General features: G+C 40.4%; 1 protein-coding gene across 3 annotated transcripts in view; it reads left to right on the top strand.

The window, feature by feature from the left end:
• CPPED1 (calcineurin like phosphoesterase domain containing 1) overlaps positions 1 to 26,678 on the top strand; it is a 166,657-nt gene that overhangs the window by 63,781 nt on the left and 76,198 nt on the right. Inside the window, exon 4 of one of the 3 annotated variants that reach the window (XR_007776298.1) lies at positions 20,034 to 20,752. The exons of 1 other annotated variant lie outside the window; for it this stretch is intronic. Coding sequence is in view for 1 of the 2 variants with exons in the window: in XM_050967767.1 (XP_050823724.1) it covers positions 20,034 to 20,263 (230 nt within the window). In the remaining variant the exon portion in view is untranslated. Of the gene's footprint in view, positions 1 to 20,033; positions 24,995 to 26,678 lie in introns of those variants that run through there. One more of the 3 variants, XM_050967767.1, reaches the window with a different exon arrangement.

Below are 26,678 nucleotides of genomic sequence, written 5' to 3'. Positions count from 1 at the left end.
TACTGGGATTACCCAGTGCCATAAACTTTTGTTTTTTCATATCCACGAAGGATACATGATTTTCCCCATCAGAAATCCTGCAGCATACTTGGACATGTCAATTGTATTTATAATAGAACAAACAAAACCTGCAAAATAATTCGTGTATTTACTTGTTTTAAAAACAGTTTCAGCAAAGTTCCACCATTGAAAAGAGGTCAAAATGTAACCTGGACTCTGGAATCTAGACCAGTGGTTTTCAACCTTTTTTTCACTTGCGAACTCCTACAAAATTTCAAATGGAGGCGTGGACCACCTTGGAAATGCTAGTCATAGTCTGCAGCACCCCAGGGATCCGCAGACCACAGGCTGAAAACCACTGATCTAGACCATATGTAATGCTTTTGACAATGCATCAAAATTTAATTTATATTGTGATTATGGGTGTGGTATTAGAACCATTGAATAGCATAGATGGAATGAAGGCATTTGCTTCCAAATAAGTCATAGGAAGCTCAATAAACCTCTGATAATAACCGTTAACTTTATAATTTTCCTGTTTAATTTCTGCATCCAACAGACAGGTTCTGATTGGCCTCAGCTCCCATTGATGTCATTGAGAGTTGAGGACACTGAACATCACAGGATCAGACCTTGACTCTTCACATTTGTACATATTTCTGAATCTTGTATAGTAGGAGCTCCCTGGACCCCACACTTGCAGCACGTACTGTGCATCTATCCTTTCCCAGGAAGTTATGCACATAGTTTAGCAGGATCTACTGGACCTTCTCTTTCAGAAAGGCCCCTTTAATTTAGCCTGCTGTTTTGGGTAATAGATAGAGAGTTAAGAAAAAAAGCAGCTCTGAGGAATGCTGATAAATATTGTCCTTCTCACAAAAAGCTACTGCAGCTCAAAAACATCCAAACCAAAGAGAGCTTGTCACTCCCCATAATCACTTCTTCTTTGGTATGTTGCTCAATAACTTTTGATTTTTAGAAACTAGGCTCTCATACATTGGTATTCATGGGGGAGGCAAAAATATTTAAAAGCATTATTTTTAATTCCCCTTGAAAATATGTACCATACAAGAAACTTATGAATTCTAACAGAAGTTAAAAATGAATAGGGTATTCATGTGCCCTTGAATATTTCTCCAAAATGTGATACTTTTTTTTTTGCTTGGTCAAACTTCCATATAAAGTGTGTTTAAAAGGTAGCATTTTGAATTACATAAACTACACGCTACTTTCTGAAGGAATTTTATTCTTCCTTTGCCTGTCCCACTGGATAATACATATAGTGTGAAAGTATGAGCCAGAACAACATAATCTAATGTTTATATTGGTTAGAATAAAAACAAGGACCTTTTAAAACATATTTCATGGTCAAGATTTCAATAAATGCAGAGTTATCAAAATTTTGCAACAACTGTTAAGTATCATTTGAAGATAACACTACACATTGTCCATTGATCAAGTGTGTCATGAAGCAGATGCTGCTAATGGGCTGCTGTGCTCACAGAACTGATACGCAGAAACTCATTTAAAGTCCATTACTAGGACAGCATGTTTAGGGGAAAAAAACACACTCAGTTATTTGGAACTACCATATCTTGTTGCCTTGTCAAAATCAAGTCAATGAGAACAGTTTTGTTGACTGGAACCATTAAAAATAGTCTCCATTCTCCTCTTACTGGCATGGTTTTATACTAGGATAACTATTAACTTCAGCAGAGTTACTCTCGATTTACCTACTGTTAGTGGGATCAGAATCAAGCCCTGTATTTAGGCAGTGTTTTAAAGGAAGTTCAGGAATTTTTGAACTGTTTATTTGTGTTCAGGTGGTTGTTAAAGTTCGTCTTCGATCTGCAAACGAGAATGTCAATGTTCTTAGGCATTTGTACACAAGCTGAGTGTAGTTTCAGTTCAGATTGCTAGAGGCATGGTGATGTAGCTGATTGATTCATGTCTTGAAGACCTGATATAAAATCACATTTCAATCAAAAGTGAGTTTGGTGCTAGCAGACACTTTGTCAGCATCATAAATCTTGACAGATCTCTGCATGATCATTAGTCTCTGTTTGAGAGATTGTCATGACTTGGATCAGCAGGAGTTACAGAAAACAGGCAGCTATGATTCTCTATGATGATGAAACACTCATTGGTCATAAAATACTAGTTCAAGCAGATGACAGAACCTTTTCAACAGCCAGCCCACAGCTTTGGAGCTTCCTATAGCACCAGCTGCACTTCATGTACAGTACCTTCCTAGCTGAGGGTAATAATGAATCCAACCACCTTCAGTACAAAGCCATATGTAGCTAGATTTAACATTCAGTATGCATTTGCAAGCGTGCTCTCTGGGAGTGAGAGAGAACTGACCAAACAGTAAAACCTGCTAATTCTGTTTCTTCTCACGGTGGGGAAAGAAGAACATGGGATAACAAGTTTGTTTTTTGTTAGAACATCTACCTGCCTCTGGAGTGAAAGAGTATCGTGTCTTTGTAGGGTGTTTTCGTAGACCACTCACAGTTCATTTAAATTTTGCAAGACATTCTGGTATCATAATGATAGGTATAATATAAAATCTAGATACAGTCATTTTGCAGGTCAGGACTAGGGGAGCATCAGCAGAGATGAGTGTATTAAAATTTTATACAGTACCTACCTGCACTGTTCCTGGCTCTGTCCAGTGTATTTAATTTCTTGCTTTGCTGAGCACTTTATATACTTGCTTTTTTTTTTTTAAATGAGTAGTCTCTTATGCATGAATAGTAATTGATGTAACAGGTCCTAGTTTTTGTGAACGGTTCTGTAAAACATTCTGTGTTACATAATTTTGGTTTAATGTATATTTCATAAAACTTATCTAATGTATACTTGTGAAGGTGCTAATGCTTGGACAGTTCTTGGCACAGTGGTTTATGATTGCTTTGTAGTTCCTGTCTTGGTACCAGAGGTTTTACTAACATCTAGTTCAGAAATCAACACCATGCCTGCAACATGAAGAATTAGCAGCCATCTGCTGCTTTAATCACAATACTTTCTCTAAAATAGTGGGCAGCACCATGCTGTTTGAACATAGCAAGTTATACAGAATTGTAGTTAACTTATCCAACATATTCTGAAGCAGGGCATGAAATGATGCCTGCCCAAAAAATGCAGCATTCTTTCTAATAGAATGTATTTCTGAAATAATAATTTGACAGTACTACTTGAGCAAAACATTCTAAGTGAATAAATTTGAGTGTGTTACACATTTTATAAGACTCTTTTTATGTTCAGGATCAAAAGTAAGAGAAAAGTAAATTGCCTGCTTGTCATCTTAGTATTATTGCATTGAGTGGTTCACCCTAGCTTCTTATGGTGATAAGTTGAGTGAATAAAAATAAAAACCCAAACTGTGCATTAGTGAAGAAAGAGGTTTCATCAAATAGACTTCTGTTAAAATACAGCAGAGACCTGTTTCTGTTTCTTTGTTCAAGATGTAACATGCATTTTTGGCCAACATTTTCAACTGAAGGTGCCTGAAGGTAGACACCAAGGGCCAGATCCACAAAAGAGCTTTAGGCACCTAAGTCCAACATGTGATTCTGAAAATGCCCACTGAGCTGCCACGTAACCCCTAAATCCCAGGCACTTAAGTTTCCTCCAGTGGGCATGTGCAAAACTTCCTATCTCCTGCCACTGCCAAGCTGTTCAGCACCCTAGCTAATAACTAATCTCTGATGGGATTCTCAAGCAAGTTGTTCTCCTGCCAATCTTGCAGGTGGGGCCCAGTCTTTCTCTGAGCCATAGAAGACAGTGAAGGTAAGCAGGGTGGGATTTTTTGGCACTTACTGTATGCATCCAGTCATTAGAGCATTTAGCTGGGATGTGGAAGAATCAGGTTTGAATCTCCACTCTGCCTGAACTGGAGCTGGGACTGAACCGAGGTCCCACGCTCCAGGAGAGTGCCCAAGCAACCAGGCTATTAGGTTTTACGGGGTGGGGCTTTCTCAGTGTCTCCTGTTGGAGCTGTTCTACTTCATATAAATAAATAAATATTTCTCGGAGCCGGGACTTGCAGAAGGCTTGTGTACATCTGTAGCCATTGGCTATAGAGTCAGTCTGTCTTGTGAATATTTAAATGATTTATACAAAGTGACACCGCTTCAATGGGACAGTTTGAGACCCACCCCGTTTTGGAAGGTGGAATACCCTGGGTTCAAGCCCCTGCTCCAGATGAGGCAGAATAGGGATCTGATAACAAGTCTCCCACCTTCAAGGAGAGTGTCCTGGCGTCTGGGCCATTGGCTATAAAGGGGGTGTGTCTAGTGGTAGTGGCATTGATGCTATTTCAATGCTGTATTAAAGGATTGCCTTGATAAGTGTAGCTAAATCAGATTAGCATCAATAAACATTAAATATGCTGGGGAGGGGGAACAGACCCATTAAATTGCAAAGCTGAAAGTGCTTCATATGATACCTTTTCTTCATGTGTATCTAACCACATTTTAATTTCCCATAGGCTGTATGAACTTGTTGCAGTATGGTAACAGGCCCTCTAAACAAGTTTTGAGATTGACAAGGTGGGTGGGGTAATTTTTTTTTTTTTTTAATTGGACCAACTTTGGTTGGTGGAAGTAGGGTGACCAGATTTCCCGATTGTATAGGGACAGTCCTGGCATTTGGGGCTTTTTCTTGGATAGATTTCTATCCTCTCTCTCTCTCCCCCTCTCTCACATACACACCCACACACCTCCCTACCTGACCTGATTTTTCACACTTGCTATCTGGTCACCCTAGGTGGAAGAGACAAGCTTTTGAGCTTCATGGAGCTCTTACTCAGGTCTTGAGAAGGTAACCAGTATGTCCTAGGCAAATATAAGGTGGGACAGCTTGTTACACATAAGGGTTTAACACGTGTTGCAAGAAACCACTTAAAAGGAAGTGGGCACTGAACAACCCTGCAGTCATAGGACAAAGAAGCCTTACTAGGTTACAGAATGTTGTAATGAGCAATAAAACACCAGTGTCTGACCTTGATTTTAGTGTCTAGCAGCCTTATAACGTTAAGTTACAACGCTCATCTTTTGAAAGTGTGCAGGTTTCCTTGACAATGACCCCCCTGCTTGCAGGGCGATTTGGTTGGTCTGGCTGAGTGAAGGGAACAGTGCTTTATGGCTGGGAGGAGGAGAAGGAGGAGATGAAAACTGCTGCAAAAGGGAGAGAGTGGTTGCTGACTCCTCCCCTGGGAATGCAGGTTTGAAAGGGAGCCTGGACCCTTCCTTTTCGCAGGGTAGAACAAATGCCACCTCCAGGTAGGCTCTGTTTGAACAGGGCATAGGTGACAGAATGCAGGCTGGTGCAAGGGGCCAGCTTCAAGCAGTGGAATGGGCTAAGGCCTCCTGTGGGACAACCCAGAAAAGCCAATAGGTCACAGTTGTGGGCTGGGTTTTTAATGGAGGTTCTTATGCCCTCTGTGCAAAATAATAATTAAAGTTGGGGTGGGGTTTGGCCATCTCGTTAAGGCAGTAATTCCACAAAAATGAATTCTGAGCCATAGTGGCAGGACCATCCAACCAATTGCCAGTAGACAACTCCTGTGGAACTACCACAGCAAGGCTGTTGCGTCAAATTTGTGGGCTGGGTTTAATGGGGGTTCTTATCCCCTTTATATACAATAATAATGAAAGGGGCAGTGAGGTTTGGCCATGCTGTTAAGACAGTAGTTCCACAAATATGAATTCAGGAGTACAGTGGCAGGGCCATCCAACCAACTGCCTGTGCACAACTTGTGTACTTTGCCTCGGCTCCTGGAAAGGCTCCAGGGAATTACATTGCTTCATAACCTCTGTGGGGTTAACAATGGTATAGCACACGCCTTGTCTCATTTTCAGGTCCACTGCTTTCTGGAGTTGGCACCAGGAGCCAGCTGGGAACCCAGACAGATGCCACTAGTGCTATGGAAGCTTGGGGCAGAATGGTTGTCAGTGTGGTGCAGAAATCAGTTACTCCACGCATGTGGCAGAGCTATGAGAGAAGTTTTAATGATTTTATGCAATTTCAGGATCAGGAAGGCCGGTCAGTAATATGGCCCATTATAGAGGAACAGGTACTGAGATACATGCTGTCGTTGGCATTCTGTCAACTGGCATCCTCCACAATCTCGAATCGCCTTTCTGCTATTACATTCGTTAGTAGGCTAAATGGTTGTCCTGATCCTTGCAATGCTTTCTTTTTTTTTTTTTTTTTTTAAGTAGTTCAAAGGTTTTTGGCTGGGTGGTCACGTTCCGGTGGCCCTAGGGTGGATTCCCATCATCCCATCACGGTTTACATACTCAGGGATCTCATGCAGATCCTTGGCGATGTAGGTCATTGTTAAACTTGTGACAGTCAAAGACAGGTCACATCAGTCGGGGTAAATCATCCTCTGGAAGGGTGACGAGTCTGGGGTTCGGGCTTTAAAGGTCTATAGAGTTATACTGCTGAAGAGGAAAGGGCTCCTTTTTATGTATGGTGACAGGAATCCCCTCACAGCATAATAATTTGTTACCATGTTGAGATGGGGGCTAATGAGTTTTGGGGTTGTCAGCCCATGAATTTGGCTCCCACTCATTCAGAATCGGAGTGCCAACAGCAGCAGCACTGCCTCTGCTTCCATACCTAGCTATCGGGCTTTGGCATTCGGATGTGTACCAAACATATGCAAAACCTCAGATGTTAATTCAGTATTATACTGGACGACCAGCCATGCAGACATTGGTGTGGATCTGCGGGCACAGTATTGTCTTTTAGGCCCACAGGTACTCGTCCAGGTTTGCCCGAGGATTCACAGCTGGGCTTCAGTCATGGAGCTATGCGATAGTTGGCATACAAGGGAGGGCATGTTCTGGGATCAACTAATACCGATGCTATATGCTGTGCGGTCCCATCAGCGGCCCCCAGATATAATTGTGGTGCATCTTGGGGAAAACGATTTGGGAATGCTTGAAGGAGTGGAACTAATGCTCAGAGCAAGGAGGGACTTGTGGCTGATCCTTGAACTTCTTCCAGGAGTTAGCATTATTTGGTCAGACATGCTGCAGCGCAAAGTCTGGCAAGGAGCCATGAGTCCCCCGCAGGGTGGACAAGACAAGGAGGTATGTGAACAGGGAGGTGGCCAAATTCCTTTGGACCACAGGAGGGACAGTAATTTCACAACCTGGCATAGTATATGGGGCAGCAGAGTTGTTTTGGGAGGATGGGGTTCACCTGTCCGACTTAGCTGCTGTCATGTTTTAACTGATATAGAAGATGGCATTAGGAGATGTCTGGGAACCTGACTGGGTTTGGGGAGGAGGCAGCCAAGCTGATATGCCTCCTTGTGGCAGATGTCCCATGCAGGAACCCCATAGGAAAGTGACTGTATAAATGGCTTAGAAGAGGACCTGAAAAAAGGTGTTCATTAAAGGAATGAACTGGGGGGGGGACTCCTATGATTGGTACGGCAGGGAGCCAACCCCCCATTCTTATAAGCCACCGTAACCCTCCTACAAGTGGGGGCATGGATGGTAAGGTCCTGACAATGGATTTGCGGGAGGGTCCTGGATGGAAAAAGAGGGGGAAGCTGGTAAAAGCCCCCTGGGTAATTAGGGAATAAACTGCACACTGTTATCTGCCGTGTAGTCCCAGACATCTAATAATGAAGTTGCAGCCTGATTAAACCCATGTCAACTGTCTCCCGTCCTCCTTTCAGCATAGCCAGACAGTGAAGAGTGAGAGGTCACATGAAGGTGAACGCTTTTCACAGAGCTGTCATTCTGTTGAGTGATAGGGTGTTTTTGTCTCATCGTTTTTCTGTGTGAGTTGAGTGTAGTATCATCTGGTTTCACCCACATAGTTGTTGGGGCATTTAGTGTACTGGATGAGTTACACCACATGTTGTGCTAGGCATATGTAGGACCCATGGTTCTCAAAAACTGTGTTGTGGGTATTTATCATTGTAGCAGTGGCAGGACATCTGAAAGTTTTGCATTTGTTGTTAGGACAGAGTCTGGTGCCGCTTTGAATTGGTGGGTCCTGGTCTGTAGGAAGCTTGCTTCTGATGTTGAGGTTGCGGGCGGGAGGAGTGAGTGTTGTATGAAGGCCAGAAGAGGGGTAGTTGTTTGATACCCCATATGATTTCCAACTCTGCACACTCGTAGTTGTCACCTACTTCCCCAGTCAGTGCGGGGGTTCTTTTTCTCTATTATCTCTCTTTCACGCACGGAAGTTGGTCCAATTACCTTACCAACGTTGTCCCTCGTAGCCCTGAGACTAACATGGCTACTACAGCATTGCAAACAAGTTTTGAGTTGTCATAGAAGGAGGTACAGCACTTAGATCAGGGCAAAACATAAGACTAAAGTTACCTATCAAACTGCATCTTGCTGTGCTATTTATTGTGCTTTTATATCCTCTGTTACTGCTTTTCCAATTATAAAGAAAATACAACAGTAAGGGGTTTGGTTGGGGGTGGGAGGGGCAGCTTGTCACAGCTGGTCGTTTTCTTTCAGACCAGTAGGATTCTGGGGAAGGCAATAGGATGTCACTTTAGGAACACCCCAAACAACTTCCAGCTGAAGAGAGATTATTTTCCTTTCTAAGTTTAAAAAAACCTCTGTGACAATTTTTTTTAACATCTCCTTACAGCTTTATCACTGTAACTTTTTCATAAAAGACCAGGAGAGGAAACTGAGTTCTCAAATGACATTTTCTGCCTTCTGTGTAATTGTAGAGAAGAGCCAAGAAAAGTGACAGTAACAGGAGGAGAAGGGGGAGAAATAGGCTGCAGTGGAACTTAAATTCTAAGCAGTTTTTCTTCATCTGTAAAAGTGACAATATTTTCTTGAAAAAACTTAGAATTTCCCCTCACACTGACAGCACTAACTCTCTTCCCATTTCACCTAGAAAATTATATTACACAGCCAATTGGTAGACCCATCACATAGGGGTTTCATGAAAGGTATGGGACATGAATTTATTCTTGCAGCTTTAAGCCAGAGGTAGCCGTATTGTATTTCTGAATGAATATATTGCAGTGTTTTGATGGAGCTAAGCAGGCCTTTCATTCTACTATAGGAGAAAGTCTTACAACATAGTAGTCTACAAGCAGATCAGTGTCAGGACAGAAGGGAACATGCCAGAGATAAAGGTTGGTGGGTTTATTGGAGTGGAGTAGGTTGGAAGAAGTAGGTAGGAAAGGATTTAAAGGAAAAGAGAGGGTGAGGTTGGTGGATGAGAGGTGGGGAGCTGGAGCATTCTGTCTCTAGACCTGGAACAGTTATATGTCCATGCTACATGAATGACTGCTGTAAGTGATGAATCATGGTGAGGGAAAGGCCAGTCAAGTTATCTAGAAGGCAAGAAGGGTGGAGGTAATGTGAAAGGAATAAATTGTACAAAAATATGCTTGGGTTTCTGTTACCTTGTTATCCCCATCCATTAGTTTGTTTCATACAACTGCTGTGTCTTTCATAAAGAGATTGCAAGTTTTTGGGGCATTGGCTGTCGTCTTATTGCAAGCTTATGCAGCACCTAGCACAATGAGAGCTCGAGCACTGATCGTACACCTAAAGGCACTAGCAATAATAAAGGGAAATGTGAGCAGCACGTAAAAGAAAAATGAGTCTGCATTTGATTTAGTGAACATTCAATTGTAAGTGTATGAGTGGGGAGACATGAAAGGAGAAACAGGTGCATGTTATACTTTTTACAGAAGCATATTTTATATCTCTTTTTTAGAACCATATTCCCTTTTACAAAAAAAATTCCTCTACTAGTATCATGACCACATAGCCTTCACAATGCAATGCTTTTCACTGAGGCTGGATAAAGGAACAGGAAACTCCAGAAATCATATTGTACATATAAATATTGAGACACCTTGTTTAAAGTAAAAACAATACTGCTTCTGCATATAATGTGATTAATAAATATAAAAATTCAGGGGCAAGCAGTTTTTCTGCTTCATCCTGTTTATGAAGTTCCTTAACCTCTGCGTGATAGGAAATCTGAGTTTCTATATCTAAATTAACTGTCACCACTCAAGAAAGAGATCTTAGGCCACGTCCAGACTAGGAAATAAAATCGATTTTAGATACGCAACTTCAGCTACGAGAATAACGTAGCTGAAGTCGAATTTCTAAAATCGAGGTACTCACCAGTCTGGACGGCGCGGCATCGATGTCCGCGGCTCTCCGCGTCGATTCCGGAACTCCGTTCGGATTGATGGAGTTCCGGAATCGATGTAAGCGCGCTCGGGGATCGATACACCGCGTCCAGACTAGACGCGATATATCGATCCCCGAGCAATCGATTTTAACCCGCCGATGCCGCGGGTTAGTCTGGACGAGGGCTTAGAATTATTGCGGATAGTGCTCTGAAAACATCCACTCAATGTGCAGCGGCAGTCAAAAAAGCGAACAGAATGTTGGGACTCATTAAGAAAGGGATAGATAATAAGACAGAAAATATCATATTGCTGCTATTTAATCCTTGGTACACCCACATTCTTGAATACTAGGAGTTTTCAGCTTGGAAAAGAGACAATGAAAGGGGGATATGATAGAGGTCTATACAATCATGACTGGTGTGGAGAAAATAAATAAGAAAGTGTTATTTACTCCTCATAACACAAGAACTCAGGGTCACCAAATGAAATTAATAGACAGCAGGTTTAAAACAAACAAAAGGAAGTATTTTTTCACACAAAGCCCAATCAATCTGTGTAACTCCTTGCCTGAGGATGTTGTGACGGCGAAGACTATAACAGGGTTAAAAAAAGAACTAGATAAATTCATGGAGGATAGGTCCGTCACTGGCTGTTAGCCAGGATGAGCAGGGATGGTGTCCCTAGCCTCTTTGCCAGAAGCTGGGAATGGGCAACAGAGGATGGATCACTTGATAATTACTTATTCTGTTCATTCCCTCTGGGGCACCTGGCATTGGTCACTATCAGAAGCAGAGCTGGCTCCAGGCCCCAGTGTGCCAAGCGCATGCTTGGGGCGGCATGCTGTGGGGGGCGCTCTGCCGGTTGCCAGGAGGGCGGCAGGCGGCTCCGATGGACCGCCCGCAGGTGTGCCTGCGGAGGGTCCACCAGAGCCACAGGACCGGCGAGCGGCAGAGCGCGCCCCGCGGCGTGCTGCCGTGCTTGGGGCGGCGAAATGGCTAGAGCCGGCCCTGATCAGAAGACAGAATACTGGTCTGACCCAGTATTGCTGTTCTTATGTTTTTAAAAAAGTCTTTAAAAGCATGATGGCTCCAGCCCATTTTCCACAGAACCTTTTAAAGATCTGCTAAATCTTCTGGTTTTTTAAAAACTAGTTTGCTAGATTCATACAGCTAAGTCAAGGAAGTCGTCTTTTTACATTTATTATAGTGAATATCTATAATAGATACCACTTTTATCCTGGGCGGATTCAAATTTGGTAATCCTTTTGGTCAAAAACTGAAATAGGACTACTTTTTTACAAGTGAGTAAGGAGGATTCCACTGCTGATAATCAAACTGATATTTCACTAGTCATTACATATGTTCTGTTGGGTGCACGGCAGCAGAATACTTATTTCTGTTTAGAAGAGTTCAAATGGCTTTGAAAGCCTAGTTAATTTTTTCCCACAGCAAGTGAAGACTGTTGGCCTACTTTATGCAATTTATATCCTCTTTCAAGGCATTTAGAAGCTGTTCGTGCCCTCCCACGGACCCTGCAAGTTGGCGAAGTCTGAGAGCTCAGGCTGCAGCTGAAGCCCAAACCTCTATATCACAATTAAACTTGGCACAGGCCAGCTGCAGATGTCTAGTTGAAGTGGAGACATATCCCCAGGCCCAATCAAGAGCTTATCTAGAAGGAACTCCAGCGTATCCCTGGTTGGGAGACAAACTGGATTTCTTGTCCATTCAAGAGCACCATGAGGATTACATTCTCAGAATTCCCTGAAACACACAGATTTGTGAAGCGTTTGAGCAGGAAGTCCATGAACGCCCTTTGATGTTCAGGCTTTAGAAAGCAAAATATCATGTTTCAAGCCCACAGCTTCAGGTACTGTAAGTCCAGGAGTTAGGAGGCTCAAAGATGCTGAAGTGATATCTATAGGAATCAGAGATGATGGGTGGCTGGGCCAACCCTTCTGCTAACTTCTTGAAGATTCAATATCTCAGTTGACATGATGATGTGTGAATTGCCATCTTGCTTATGCAGATGACCTTTAAGCTGCTCTTTTGTTCAAATTTATGTAGTTTTAACCAGAGTGGCTTACTGTAAACCAGTTTTAATTTTTTGCATTTGTACTTTTTAGTTATTTTCTTAAAGAAAGGTTGATTCTCAGTGTCTGGTAACCATTAAACTATGTTGATTTGTAGCTCAGGGCTTATCTGTATGACCCATTAGTGCGGAGCAAGCTGAGGTGCAAATCTACAGTGCTCCAGTGTGCCACACATTCACTCTGCCTGTGGACAGAAAGTTCCCCAGTGCACATTGGGTAAGACAGTACTCACTAGAGTTTTCAGTGCACAGCAGTAGGGTCCCCATAGCCAGTGTATGTGCACTATGCTGGAATACTGTATATTTACACCCCAGCATGCTGCTAGCTCTTGTATAGACAAGCCCTAAATAGAGCCTTTATACTAAATTTGGTACTGTTTGCTAACCAGAAGAATACATTATACCTGTTTCTTAAAGCATATAAAACACTTTCAGCTTCTTAATTTATTAGTTAAAATGCATCATTCACCCTTTTCTATTTACTAGATTAACTTTTTATTTGTGATTTGTATCAAGCTGAATTTGGATGGAAATTGGAATTAAATTAAAAATGCACAAAAACTAGCATTTTAAAATTGTTTTAATTAAAGAAAACTACTATAAATGTACAGATATACAAGTTTAGTTTTTAATGCAAAACACATTTTGTATTAAAACTGATCTATTAAACAGAGGAAGTATTATCTGTAGTTAGTGAAATGGACTGATTATTTCAGGCTACTACTTCCTTGAAGATTTCAGATGTTGTAGAGCTTATCCTCTCAGACCTTATTTTTTATTCAGATTGGAGGACAACAAGTTTTTCTTCTTTTTCAAACTTTAAATTGAGCTAGCCAAATAAACTGAAATGAAAAAAAATTCTCTCTGCCTTTGCTGCAGCTGTCAAAAGCTGTTTTAACATTTTCACAAACAATGGTTACAGATGCTTAGAGTGACTTTAAAACTTGGTCAAACTTGTACTGCTTAACTATTTTAATAGACTGTACTAAATTTAGGCCTTAATTACATTTTGAAATTATTACAGAGGCTCTCTTTTTTTTAAATAAACTTGTATTTGATTTGAATTTTTAAAAAAAAATTCTGTTTTTACCTGTCCTGGTTTTAATATTAGATGCCTTATGTTGTGAACTGCTTAGAGAGCACACAGTAGGTGCTAGTTTAACAAAAAAATTCCTGCTCTTGGACCAAGAGACTTTCCCTTGCTTCATTCAAGATTTAATTTGTACTTTCTTGTTCCACTCCTAAAGTACCAGTAAGTCATGCAGGTCCTATTGTTGCTTGTTACATGAATGATCAACAAATCCAAAGGAAATCCTAAGAATAGGGGAAATGCTACCCTTTTGAAATGATGGTGACTCTAGCAAATTGTTCTGCTGAGCTTCCTGAGACAATAATTTGCCTTGAATTAAAGGGGGTCTCTGAACTCCCTCCATAGTGCTGAAGAGGAATCTAGTTGCTGATTCTGGAAATACTCTTAACATGAAAGTAGCTCTGTCAGTACTGTTTTGCTTAGGCTGTGGTTTAGCTGTAATGCACACACAGATGGCTATTTCAGTATTCCACTCAAACTGCAGCTTTAATGATAGACTGCTGTATCTGATCAAACAACTTTGTTGGTGTTGTCACTGACACTGAAAGCAGCTAACCATATATTTTTAAATCTATATCTATATCTTTTAAAAAAGGAACCAAACTAGGTTGCTTTGTTATTTCCAATACCTCACAGAAATGAATAAAGTTAAATACTGCATTATTCCTCATGGAGGGGGGGGAAAAAGTCACTTTGCCTACACATTAAAGAACTTACATTCAGCCTTACAGTGAATTTCTGTGCTAACATTTCTTAGCTTTAAGATGCTTGATTTAGAGCTTGTTTTGTTTTATATTTTGGCCTTTTTTAAACACAATGTTAATTTATTAGAAAATGGCTAGTCTAGGAATTATAGGCTGTATGTCTTGCTACCAAGGTAAGTAGTATGCGAAGTTTTTAACATAGCACAACTGTATCTCAACCTGTGTAGTGAGCTATATGCACCTAAATGTTGCACTTACATGCCTAAAGAGTGCTTACATACCTTAGTAAATTTGGCCGCAAGTGATTTAGTAGCACAAGTTCTATTGACTTTCAGTGGAAGGTATGCTCCTAAGTAATTTAGGTGCTTTTGAAAATCTTATTTTCCATTCACTTTTTAAATTACCATGAATAATATTCTTAACTAACATCAGATATAAAAGTCCTTCTATAGTGACACTAACCTAAAGTATACAATTAAATCGTATGCATTGTATGTGATAAATTATAAAACAATTTTCAGATTTTTCTGCCATCTGGTCCAGTAGTGTTTTCAAGCAGAATGGAATGGAGTAGGACTAGATTAGATGCAGCCTTAGGGAGTTTGTAACTGCCTGACATGCAAAGCATTTTGCTGGTTTGGTGGTCTTGTTTGTTCGTTTTGAGGTGCTAAATCTGTTTGTCAAATTTGCTATTTATGCTTAATTCATATGTCTGAGTTGTACTGTATCTGAAGTGATTTGCATTAAGTGTGAAAGCAATGCACATTAGCAGTAAATAGCTGTAAGAATACATTTTTGTTTAAATTACATGCTACATCTATTGGCATTCACCGGGGGGGAAAAAAAGACGAAAATGCCAGTTTAGGTATGTATGATGGTCAATATTTCATATTTGAGTTACCATGCTCCTTTAATTAGTCCCTGCAGATGGAATTATGTGACCATTTTTATTCTTGCAGTATTTTTTAAAAGTACCAGAAATGGCATGGAGCTCCTGCTTCAGGCAGCATGCATGGTGAACTGTCCAACAGCCCTAGGGTCCTTGGCTCTAGAACCAGGTGGATGAGCTGTCAAGAAATCAGACCAGCTTCCATCAGAACGTCATCAAAATTGGACTGTCTACATGAAGCAGTTTGATTCTGATGAAGCGGCAAAGTTTGAAAACTAGGGCTGTCGATTAATCCCGGTTAACTCAGGCGATTAATTCAAGAAAAATTAGCTGCAATTAAAAAAAATTAATCGAGTTTAATCGCACTGTTAAACAATAGAATACCAATTGAAATTTATTAAATATTTTTTGATGTTTTTCTACATTTTCAAATCTTGATTTCTATTATAACACAGAATACAGAATGTACAGTACACACGTTATATTTTTATTGCAAACATTTGCACTGTAAAAATGATAAAGAAATAATATTTTTCAATTCACCTCAAACAATTACTGTAGTGCAATCTCTATTGTGAAAGTGTAACTTACAAATGTAGGTTTTGTTGTTGTTGTTTGTTACATAACTGGACTCAAAAACAAAACTCTGTAGAACTTTAGAGTCTACAAGCCCACTCAGTCCTACTTCTTGTTAAGCCAATCACTATGACAAATATGTTTGTTTACATTTATGGGAGATACTGCAGCCTGCTTCTTATGTCACCTAAAAGTGAGAAGAGGCAGTCACATGGCACTTTTGTAGCCAGCATTGCAAAGTATTTACGTGCCAGATATGCTAAACATTCGTATGCCCCTTCATGCTTCAGCAACTATTCCGAAGGGCATGCTTCCATGCTGATGATGTTCATTTAAAGAAATAGTGCATTAATTAAATTTGTAACTGAACTCCTTGGGGGAGAATTGTAGGTCTCCTGTTCTGTTTTACCCGCATTCTGCCATATATTTCATGTTATAGCAGTCTTGGATGCTGACACAGCACGTTTGATTTACAAATACTAGCTCTGCAGATATGACAAAACGCAAAGAAGGTACCAATGTGAGATTTCTAAAAATAGCTACAGCACTCGACCCAAGGTTTAAGAATCTGAAATGCCTTCCAAAATCTGAGAGGGATGAGGTGTGGAGCATGCTTCCAGAAGTCTTAGAAGATCAACATTTCACTGCAGAAACTACAGAACCCAAATCACTAAAGAAAATCAACCTTCTGCTGGTGGCATCTGACTCAGATGATGAAAATGAACATGTGTCAGTCTGCTCTGCTTTGGATCATTATCGAGCAGAACCCGTAATCAGCATGGATGCATGTCCTCTGGAATGGTGGTTGAAGCATGAAGGAACATTGAATGTTTAGCACATCTGGCATGTAAATATCTTGTGACGCTGGTTACAAGAGTGCTACACGAACACCTGTTCTCACTTTCAGGTGATATTGTAAACAAGAAGCAGGCACCATGGATTACATTTGCAGGGGATAAACTGCTTTGTCTGAGTGATTGGCTGAAGTAGGTCCGAATGGACTTGTAGGCTCTAAAGTTTTACATGGTTTTATTTTTTAATAGTTATTTTTTGTATGTAACTCTACATTTGTAAGTTCAACTTTCATGATAAAGAGATTGCACTACAGTACTTATATTAGGTGAATTGAAATATACTATTTCTTTTGTTTTTACAGTGCAAATATTTGTAATAAAAAATAAAGTGAGCACACTGCACATTGTATTGTGTTGTAATTTAAATCAATATATTTGAAAACGTAGAAAACCTCCAAAAATATTTAATTAAATGGCATTCTATTATTAAACGATTAATTTTTTTAATCCCTTACTAGAATTTTTCTGATCAGCTCTACTAATGTTAAAGCATTTTTCATCCCAAAAATCTCAAAGCACATAATTCTTATGAAGTATAAAATATTTGTTTGCTTCCTCTTCCTGCCACCATTTATGTCAGTGAGCTTTCCCCAAATCCCTGCTGCCTAGAGCTATTATTTGGGTCACACATTAAGGCAGAGATTAGCAACCTTTGGCATGCGGCCCGCCAGGGTAAGCCCCCTGGTGGGTCCAGCTGCTTTGCTGTATCCACAGGTTCGGCCAATCGAGGCTCCCACTGGCCACGGTTCACCACTCCAGACCAATGGGGGCTGTGGGAAGCGACGCGGGCTGAGGGATATGCTGGCCGCCGCTTCCCGCCCTCTCCATTGGCCTAGAGCGGCGAACTGCGGCCAGTGGTAGCTGCAGTCGTCTGAACCTGCAGACACAGCAGATAAATAAACCAGCCCACCAGGGGGCTTACCCTGGCGGGCTGCATGTCAGGGGTTGCCAGTCTCTGCATTAGGGGATTACCTGAACAGAGTTCTTGAGGATAAGGCACAACTTTTCTCCCCAGCTGTCTCTAGCAAGAGACAAGTATTTCTTTTTTCAAGGCCATAGTTATGTTACCTCAATATGGTTTAAAATACAAATAGTGTAATTAAAAACAAGATTGATTAAGTATACAGAGAAAAATTAGATTAAAAACAAAATGATTGTGTAACATACTCTGCAAGAGTTAATTCACATTATTATAGTACCTCTTTCTCTTTGCAGTCTGTCAGCCTCCCCACTCCAGGTAGTTTTCATCTTCCTTCCCCTCTCATCTAACTTAGAGGCCTCTTACATGTTTCAGGTTTCTTTGATGTGCCTGCCTTATTTATATTCCAGACATCCTTCATAAAGGGGTGTATCTCGCAGTACCTCTGGACAGGAGGTCTGTCTTCGGGAGCCACCTACGCGGACCCATCACATCTGACCACAGCAGTGTTACTGAAGGAATATTGAGACTCGGAAAAATCATCCTCAAACCATTCACCACACAAAGGGCCAGCTTCCTCCTGAAATTCCACAAAATTATCAGGTTCCCTCCGAACACCATCCTTGCCACCATGGATGTCAGCTGCCTATACACCAACATACCTCACAATGATGGCATTGCTGCCTGCCTCAGACATTTACAAGATAATGTACAACGCTCAGATATCCACCCCAAAACTTGTCCATTTCATCCTCACTCATAACAATTTTACATTAAATATACACACCATAGGAACAGCCATGGTTACTAAGATAACTCCCCAGTATGCCAACCTCTTCATGGAGCACTTTGAGGAAGAATTTCTGGATAAATGCACCATGAAACTAGTCATATACCTAAGCTACACTGATGATATTTTTATCCTCTGGCAGCTAACCTACAGACCCTCAAAGATTTCCACCACAGTTTCAATTACCACCCCTCCATTATACTCTCGCTAGAACACACTCACACTAGTATCAACTTCCAGGACACCACGATTAGCTTCAACAATAGAACCTGACAGACAGCAAACCCATGGATCGCCAAACCTACCTTCACAGAACCAGTAACCATCCTAAACGCACCAAGAAATCTTATCTACAGCCAGGCACCCAGATACCACAGAATATGCTCCGAGAACGTCTGGGATATACATCTTAACACACTTAAAACCACCTTCACCAAACAAGGGCAGTCCACAAGAGAAGTAGATCGCATCACAGAGCAGACCACCAAAATACTGTCAGGAGAACCTGCTTCGATACAAAAATGAAATCCACACCCCTAAGTTGTCACCTACCAACTATATGGGATATCAGACCATGATAACCCATACTCAGTGCAGACCACAGCCTAAAAGAAATCTTTCCTGAATCTCCCTCCCCTTTCTGGCTTTTAAACAACCCCCCGACCTCATCATCAGCAAGGACTCAAAGCAGCACAAGACCCTGCCAGAATAACAGATGCAAAAATCTGTAGACATCTCTCCAATGCTCTGATTTGCAACACCCCACATAACACACTTCCCAATATCCATGGGTCCTATACATGCCTATCACAACATGTGGTACACCTCATTGAATGCATTAAGGGCTACAACAACGATGTGGATGAAATCCAGCAATCACTACACTTTTGAATGAATTCACACAGAAAATACGATATCACTTGTGGGTGATTACTTGTCACAAACTGATCATTCTTAGATGACCTCAGTGCTCATCCTCAAAGGAAATGTGCACAACACCTTCAAAAAGGCAAGAGCTTAAAGTCATAACTTTGCTAGACATTAAAAATCATGGACTGAATAGTGACACTATTGTGATACGCCATAAATCCAATTTAGAACCCACTTAAATACCCCCCTCCCAACCCTATTACTGGAGAAGTTAGCGGGCCACTTTCACTTGAATAGTCCCTTGCAATATGTAGTAACTAGTATACTATACAATTCTTTCCCACCTTGTGTTTAGCTGAGACATTTTCCAGATCTGAAGAACTCTATGTAGGCTCAAAAACTTTTGTCTCTCACCACACAGGTTGGCCCAATAAAAGATATTACCTCCCCCATTTGTCTCCCTTCTCATCCTGTGTCTGTCCTACGTTTTAAAGTCATTCACTCGTATAATCATTATCCCTTTGAGTAAACAGGTTGGAGGATCCTGTTACCTGTTAGTTCTCCAAATGTTAATTGGAAGGTAATGTGTGGATTCAACAATTGACTTTCTGCTCCTATCTACATGCAACATCCTCTGGTTAATTACTTGATTTAGAATTACAAAAGGACTTTCAACAACACCATGCTCTCACATTTTTACTGTTTCTGATCAAAAGAGTATTGGGAAAATAGCTGGCTTGAATCTGAGTTTAAAGATATAGGGCTCCAATATTTCTAAAGGGATTGGGAGGCTAGTTGGTCTGCACATCAGTATGTTGCTAATATTTATTTTCTTCTTAAATATAATATCATGTAACCAATTCCCTACTAATTTTACAATTTCTAAATCCATTAGATTACAAATGTCCATTAAGAAAATAAGGGTAAGCACGACAAGTTGTAGCTGATCTTAGTCATAAATATCTCTTCAATTATAATGGCTGCATAAGCCTAAAAAGGAGATCAGACTGTTTTTAAGCTCATTTTCTTTGTAGGCTGTAAGTATTAACTAAATATATATCCTAAATATAATAATATATATTATTTTTAAACAGGCATTAAAGCTGTATTTTCTGGACACTACCATAGGAATGCCGGAGGGTCCTACAAGGATCTAGAGATGGTGGTTTCATCAGCAATCGGATGTCAACTGGGAGAAGATACCCATGGGCTTAGAGTGGTCATTGTCACAGCTGAGAAGATTGTTCACAGATACTGCAGTTTAAATGATCTGAGTAGCCGAGGAATAGAAAAAGAGCTGATGGATTTGATTAAGCAAAATTAGCCATTTTCTAACTATGACAAGTCTCCAGTTTATTTTTAATTCGCATGTTTTATTTCACAGATAGAAACACCAGCTCAGCAAAAACAAAAAAGCCTACCACAAGCTGAAGATGATTCCCAGTTGTGTATTATGCACCAAAATAGTTGTCTTAACTCATTACCATCCTAAATAACAAAGCAGAAAGGTGTGCAGAGATATTTATACCTTTGAGGGGAAATGAAACCAATTATAATATGAAAAATAATAGAAGTAATGCTATCGCTATTGATTTTGTAATGGGGAAGAACTATTCTGAGGATTAGCTGCTCTATTCCTGGATCAGACTTTTAAAGCTAAGTAAGCGTACCCATGAGTAGAAGCAGTGGCTTCTGGATGACAAACCCAACTCCTAGTCCACCCTTCTGTTCTAGTGAGGCCTGCAAGATGCATCTCAAAATCATACTTAATGTTCTCTATTACTTTCTTGGTAATCCTCCAGAAAGTGACAAAGTACATGTGGCATGTTCGTATTCAGTATGGGCTAATCCAAACTCTTTGAAGTCAACGAAAGTCCTCTCTCTGACTCCAATGAGTTTTGGATCTCACTCTATTTCTGCTTCCTTCCAGTTGATGTCATCTCCCATCCCTAGCCTTTACTTCTGTAATCTCTTCACAACCACTACAGCAATCGGAGCAAGCTGGATTCTTCTCTGCCTAGCAAATCACCATTGTGGGTGCTGTAGGAGAGACAAGACTTACAATTTGGGTCTGCAGGAGTGGAGGTTAGAAAAGCCTGTAAATTAAGAAAATATAACAAGAAAGCCGTAAAGAGAAACAAAATGTAGAAAAATCATTTTACCGATACCTTTTGGCATTTAACCGCAATTAAACTTGCTGTTGAGTTCCCTGTAAGAGCATATCCTCTTTAGAAAATAGCTGACTCCTAGACAAATGGAGATTTATGGATGTCCATAAAGAACGCACAATATTGTAGAGACAGAATACATCATCTCTCTTGTACATATGTCATTTCTATAAGAGGATAGTAAAAAGATTTAGATATGTGAGAGACGTGCCCCTGTGTACCCCAAGTTAGTTTCGCTGAAGTCTTCGAAAGCCTGTCAGGTAGTTTATTACTTAATTTTAACTGTGTCAGCTTTTCCATGGAGATGCTCCACACTACATGTTAGGGAGGCTGAGGAGATTCTGACATTGGTCAGGGCTATTCTGGCTTCTGACAACAGAAATTGAATAATTAATTAGGGTGAAATTTCAAAGTTGTGCTTAATACAGGGAAATATTTTTATAAATAGGCAGACAGGAAAACCAAGGTATAGGCGGCCTCCTACACATCCATAGATGCCTCTGCAGGAATCAGTTTATGCACACAACCCATGAAATAGCTTTCCTGGTTTAAGAAAGGTTTAGAGCAGAAATAGGCAAACTACAGCCTGTCCTGCCTGGCCCCTGAGCTCCCGGCTCCTACCGGGCGGTGGGGCTGCGAGCGCCTGCTGCTCTGAGCAGCGTGGTAAGGAGGTGGAGGGGGTTGGATAAGGGGCAGGTGGTCCCAGAGGACAGTCAGGGAGCAGGGCGGGGGTTGGATAAGGGGCAGGGTCCCGGGGGGGGGCAGTTAGGGATGGGGCTGTGAATAGGGATTGGGTTGGGTCAGTCAGGAGCTGGGGGCAGTTGGATGGGGCAGAGGTTCGGGGGGAGGTCAGGAGATGGGGAACAAAGGGTTGGCATGGGAATCCTGAGGGGCCCATCAGGGCGGGGGTGTGGATAGGACTCAGGGCAGTCAGGGGACAGGGAGCAGGGGAGGTTGGATAGGTCAGAGGTGTAGGGGGGGCAGTCAGGGGGTCCAGGCTGTTTGGGGAGGTACAGCCTTCCTTACCCGGTCCTCCATAGAGTTTTGCAGCCCCTATGTGTTCCTCGGGCCAAAAAGCGTGTCCTCTCCTGGTGTAGAGCCTCCAAGTGGCCTTACGTAGTTGGATATTGTTTTAGTAGTCTGGTTTTCAGGATGCCACCTCAGATTTAGCAGTTTGTCCTTCACTAAGGCTAAGGACCAGATTTATAAAGATATTTAGGCTTGATTTTTAAAAGCATCTAGGTGCCTACCTTCCACTGATTTCAATAGTAGTTAGGCACCTAGTAGAATTTTCAAAAGTGCCTATCTGTAGCTTTAGCCACTTTAAAATCTGGCCCCGAATGGTTGAGATGTCTTTGTCCTTCCTGCTAGTTAATGCTTTAGAGTGGTGCTCCCCTTACAGTTTGTTGCAGAAGGAAGGGTATTCCAATGTTACTTATATCATTTAAGTATTGCAGTTCAGGTTATAGTAGCTCATCAGAAAGAACGGGGAGTATGACAGGCACTGGGTGGTTCTGTTGGTTTTGCCCCATACAGTAGAGTGAGCAGAAAAACAATAAGGTGGTTCATTTAATTGGGAGGGTGATATTTGGGGGAGCTGAGATAGATTTGAAAAGAATGGTTTTCCATAAACATGAGACATTAATAGAATGGGTATGAATGAGTGGTTCTAAAATATTTAGAATTTATGATTTTATAGATGATATATAAACAAGTGGAATTATAAAGCATGAATGTGTTTATGCAGAACCATTTTAACTATACAAAGTCATAACTCAAATTTCAACATTAATTCACATTGTATAAATAGTTCCAAGTTTGCTTTTTATAAGAGAGATTTTTTTTACCATAAATTGTTCATTGTCTTCTCACTAAAGTGTGTTACTACACTGTGAAATCTTTTTAAATCCAATTAAAAATATATATATTCCAAATAGTGTGTACCCTGTGATTTCTAAGAATATTTTAACTGTTACAAACCCTTGTCAAAACAAAAAGATACTAGCTTTATAAAATACAGATGCTTCTGGTGTCATTGTTGAATTCAAATATTAGATTTACTGAATCTTATACTTTATTTGAATGGAATTAATGTTCCAGAAGTTTTGGTTTCGTTGTATATATATTAGTTTTCATGATTGAGTGAAGTATAAGAAGCTTCAGGAATTATACATTAATCATACGGTCTACCATGAGAAAGAAAGATACTGTATAAATCAGGGCTTTCAAGTCTTATTAATAGCGAATCTTTCAGATCCATTCATGACACTATGCTGGAATAAAATAAATACAAGGTTCACTGAACCAGTGATGCCAGCTTTGTTGTCAGAGGTCCACTTCTGTCATGGATTTGCTTTTTTCCTAGGCCACTTCCTATTCTTGGGAAGTCCTTCTGAGGCTGAAACCCAGCGTACTGCCCTGTCCTCCTTCAAATCCCTCCCTAAAGGCCCACACTTCTACCTATAAAAATATAAGCTGCAAGGCAGCTGTATGTTTTTAAAAAATGGAATTAACATGATGTGCTTAGTATCACCTCACACATTTAATGACGTTTAGGGATAGAACTTGGATCAGCTAAAAGTGTGGGATACTCTGATTGCAGGATATCTACAGCAGATGGCTGTTTGTCTGTCCTGCTTCCCAGCAGCTGGCTCAGCAGCAGATCTCCAGTTAGCCCTCCAGCTAAGGAGAAGTAAAAAAAAAAAAAAAAAAATCCCAAAATGTCTGATGTGTGGTCAAGTTTGGCAGACATGATGGGCAACAGGAGGTTTACCCTGGCATCCCCACCCATCCACTTCACACAGCACAGCGTTTGAACAGTCTCTGCAGCGTGTACATGCACATGCTTCCTGCTGTCTTGCAGGGTCAGCCCCTTATTGTCTGTATAATTAGAAGACCAGTACATTTTAATTGGGAATTAGAATCTTGGTTACGGTGACAGAAACAATACCATTCAGCAGGAGCTAGTGCTAGTGACCTGTGAACTGTGTGTGCCTGTTTTTCCAGAGGAAGAATGCACCATGTGTTCATACTTTATTTAAAAACAGGTGTCACTTCCCTAATTTAGTCATGTTATACCTTTTTTATTGCTCAGCAAAGTACAGTAGTGTCCCAGCTGGCCATTGCAAGAATATAAAAGCAAATGTCTAAAACATTTCTTAACCTGCCAGTTAAGAGATTTGAAGCAAGTCTTCAAACTCATCTGAATAGTTTAAACTGATCACATGAAGTAGTACATAGGAGAATCAACAAGAAGGTTTCACTTAGGATATTGAAATGTACTAAATATAATGTATATTTTAATAAGAAATCAAGGGGAATTTAACTCTAAAATACAATTGAATCAACACTTTTCCAAAGTAGTAAAAAGTTATTTAAAATAGGAGGAGAGGGGAAGGGTATCTCACATATTAAAATACATCTTAAAAAAAAAAGTTTGTAACCTGGAACTTTATCGTGGCTAATCAACAGAAAAGGTAGATTGAGCAGTCATGGTGCAAGATAAAGAATACTTTACAATGTGCTACAAACCTGGACAGCAGATCTTTTGAGGAGTCTTACCAGTTTCTCATTCACTGATCAGATGAGTTTTTAATTCTAGATCAATTCACATTTTAATAAAGCAATGATTAATACATATGTCTGGTTTTTAAAAAATAAGGCCCAATTCTGAAGATCTTGGGGAGAACGGGGGCGGGAAAGGGTGGTGGAAATCAAATTAATGGAAGTTCTACCCAGGTAATGACTACAGGCTTGGATCTGTAGTAATTACATTTACTCTAGTCACTTTGGAAAAAATAAGTTAAAAGCGATTTCATATGCCCAAGGCCCCATTCTGGATTTTCTTTTACAATCACATTTTCCTTTAAGATGTTTCTCTCTCTCTCTCTCTCCTGTTATATTGGAGACCATTTCCCCCATATAGTTAATGAAACTGACTACGTACAAAATACTGTCAGATGCACTAAGCAAGCAAACAGAGAAAAAATCTAGTCTCTTAGTCTTTATAGTTGCTGCTTGTAACAATAGCAAGTAAGAGAAATGTCACGCAAACGTGATTTAAAAGTTGACAGTGCCCCTTCAATATTGTTTCATTCAAACCTAATCAGCCTGAATGAACCACAGTTCTAGAACGGGGGCACTGATATACATTACCAAGCCATCTACTTTCCATTATTTTCTCCTGAATATGAAAGTAAAGCAGGAATATATACATACGCACAGATCTTGGTGAGGATCTGATGACAGAAGTGACTCATGTATAGTCTTATCTCTAATAGTGGGGGAAAAGTTAGATACACAAGCAAGGTCTAATATTTTTCAAACCAAACACATTTATTCTAATTTTTCAGGAGTTTTAAATGAAATGCCAGAATGTTGGAGGTGATCAAGCTGATTACATAATTTGCCATCAGTTCAAACTTGGTTCATCTTCTAGGTTCTAAAGTAGAGCAACACTAGCTACGTTGGGAAGTGCTCAGAGGAAACATTCTTAGTAAAAACAACGAGGAGTCCTTGTGGCACCTTAAAGACTAAAGTTACTCCTCATTGCTGTTACAGACTAACACGGCTACCCCTCTAATTCTTGTTAGTGTGTGTCTAGGCATATCTAACATAAACCCCCTATATAAGGTGGGAGGTTTTAAAGCTGGATTTATTGCCTTTTTGTTGAGGAGGGAGAAAACTTTAATGACCCATTTTGAACAGAAAGTAATCACTAGAACTGAGCAAATAATTGACTTCCCAAAAAATAAAATAAAAAATGGTTCGGTCAGACAAAAACTGTCCTTTTTAACCTAGCAAACAGTTTGAACTAAATGTTTTGTTTGATTCAATTTTTTCTAGGTTTTCAGTATGTTCCCATGTACTTAAATACATAAGTACTTGAAGCACTCTACTTATTACGTTGTACTTAGTACCCATATTTAAGTACATTTTAAATGTATTTTATATAGCTGCTTTTTAATTTGAATCACGTCCCTCCCAACTGTCCCAGATTCTGGGGGCCCCCAGAACCCACTATCCCAGCTTAGGCGCTTCAAGCCCTGAGCTCCAGCTTCCAGGCTTCTTTCTATTTACCCTGCTGTTGCACCATGGCAGGAGGGTGGGGGCTTTGCCCCCTTCGCGTCTGATTGGTCATTCAAACAGGCGGGTGGGAGACTCACTCCCCAGCCCAGCAGCAGTGGGGAATGGGAGACTGCCAAGAAAGATCCATCTTCAGGATGGTTTGTTCAAGATTATTGAAGAGAAGTGCCCATTTCATGGAATTGATGCTGTCTGTACATATTTTATACATATACATATATAAAAATAAAATGGAAGTAAATTTATAAATTTGTTTGAGATTTTTTTCATGGTTATTCCATGCTTGTGTCTATGAATAAAATGTTATTGTTGCACTTCCCTCTTCCACAATGTGCTTATATTATTTATATTATTTCGGTAGTTGTCCATATATTGACTAGACAATTGCAGGGAATAGGGGAGCTAAAAGTATTTGCACTTATGCTTATAAATACATAGTCCTTCTGTAATAGTGGAATTGGCACTTATATTTAGTCCATTTTATCA

The sequence above is a fragment of the Gopherus flavomarginatus genome, chromosome 9 (genome assembly GCF_025201925.1).
Source record: "Gopherus flavomarginatus isolate rGopFla2 chromosome 9, rGopFla2.mat.asm, whole genome shotgun sequence".
In the NCBI taxonomy this organism is placed as follows: Eukaryota; Metazoa; Chordata; order Testudines; family Testudinidae; genus Gopherus; species Gopherus flavomarginatus.
The sequence above is the reverse complement of the archived record's forward strand: the minus strand, read 5'-3'. Positions and strand labels throughout refer to the sequence as shown.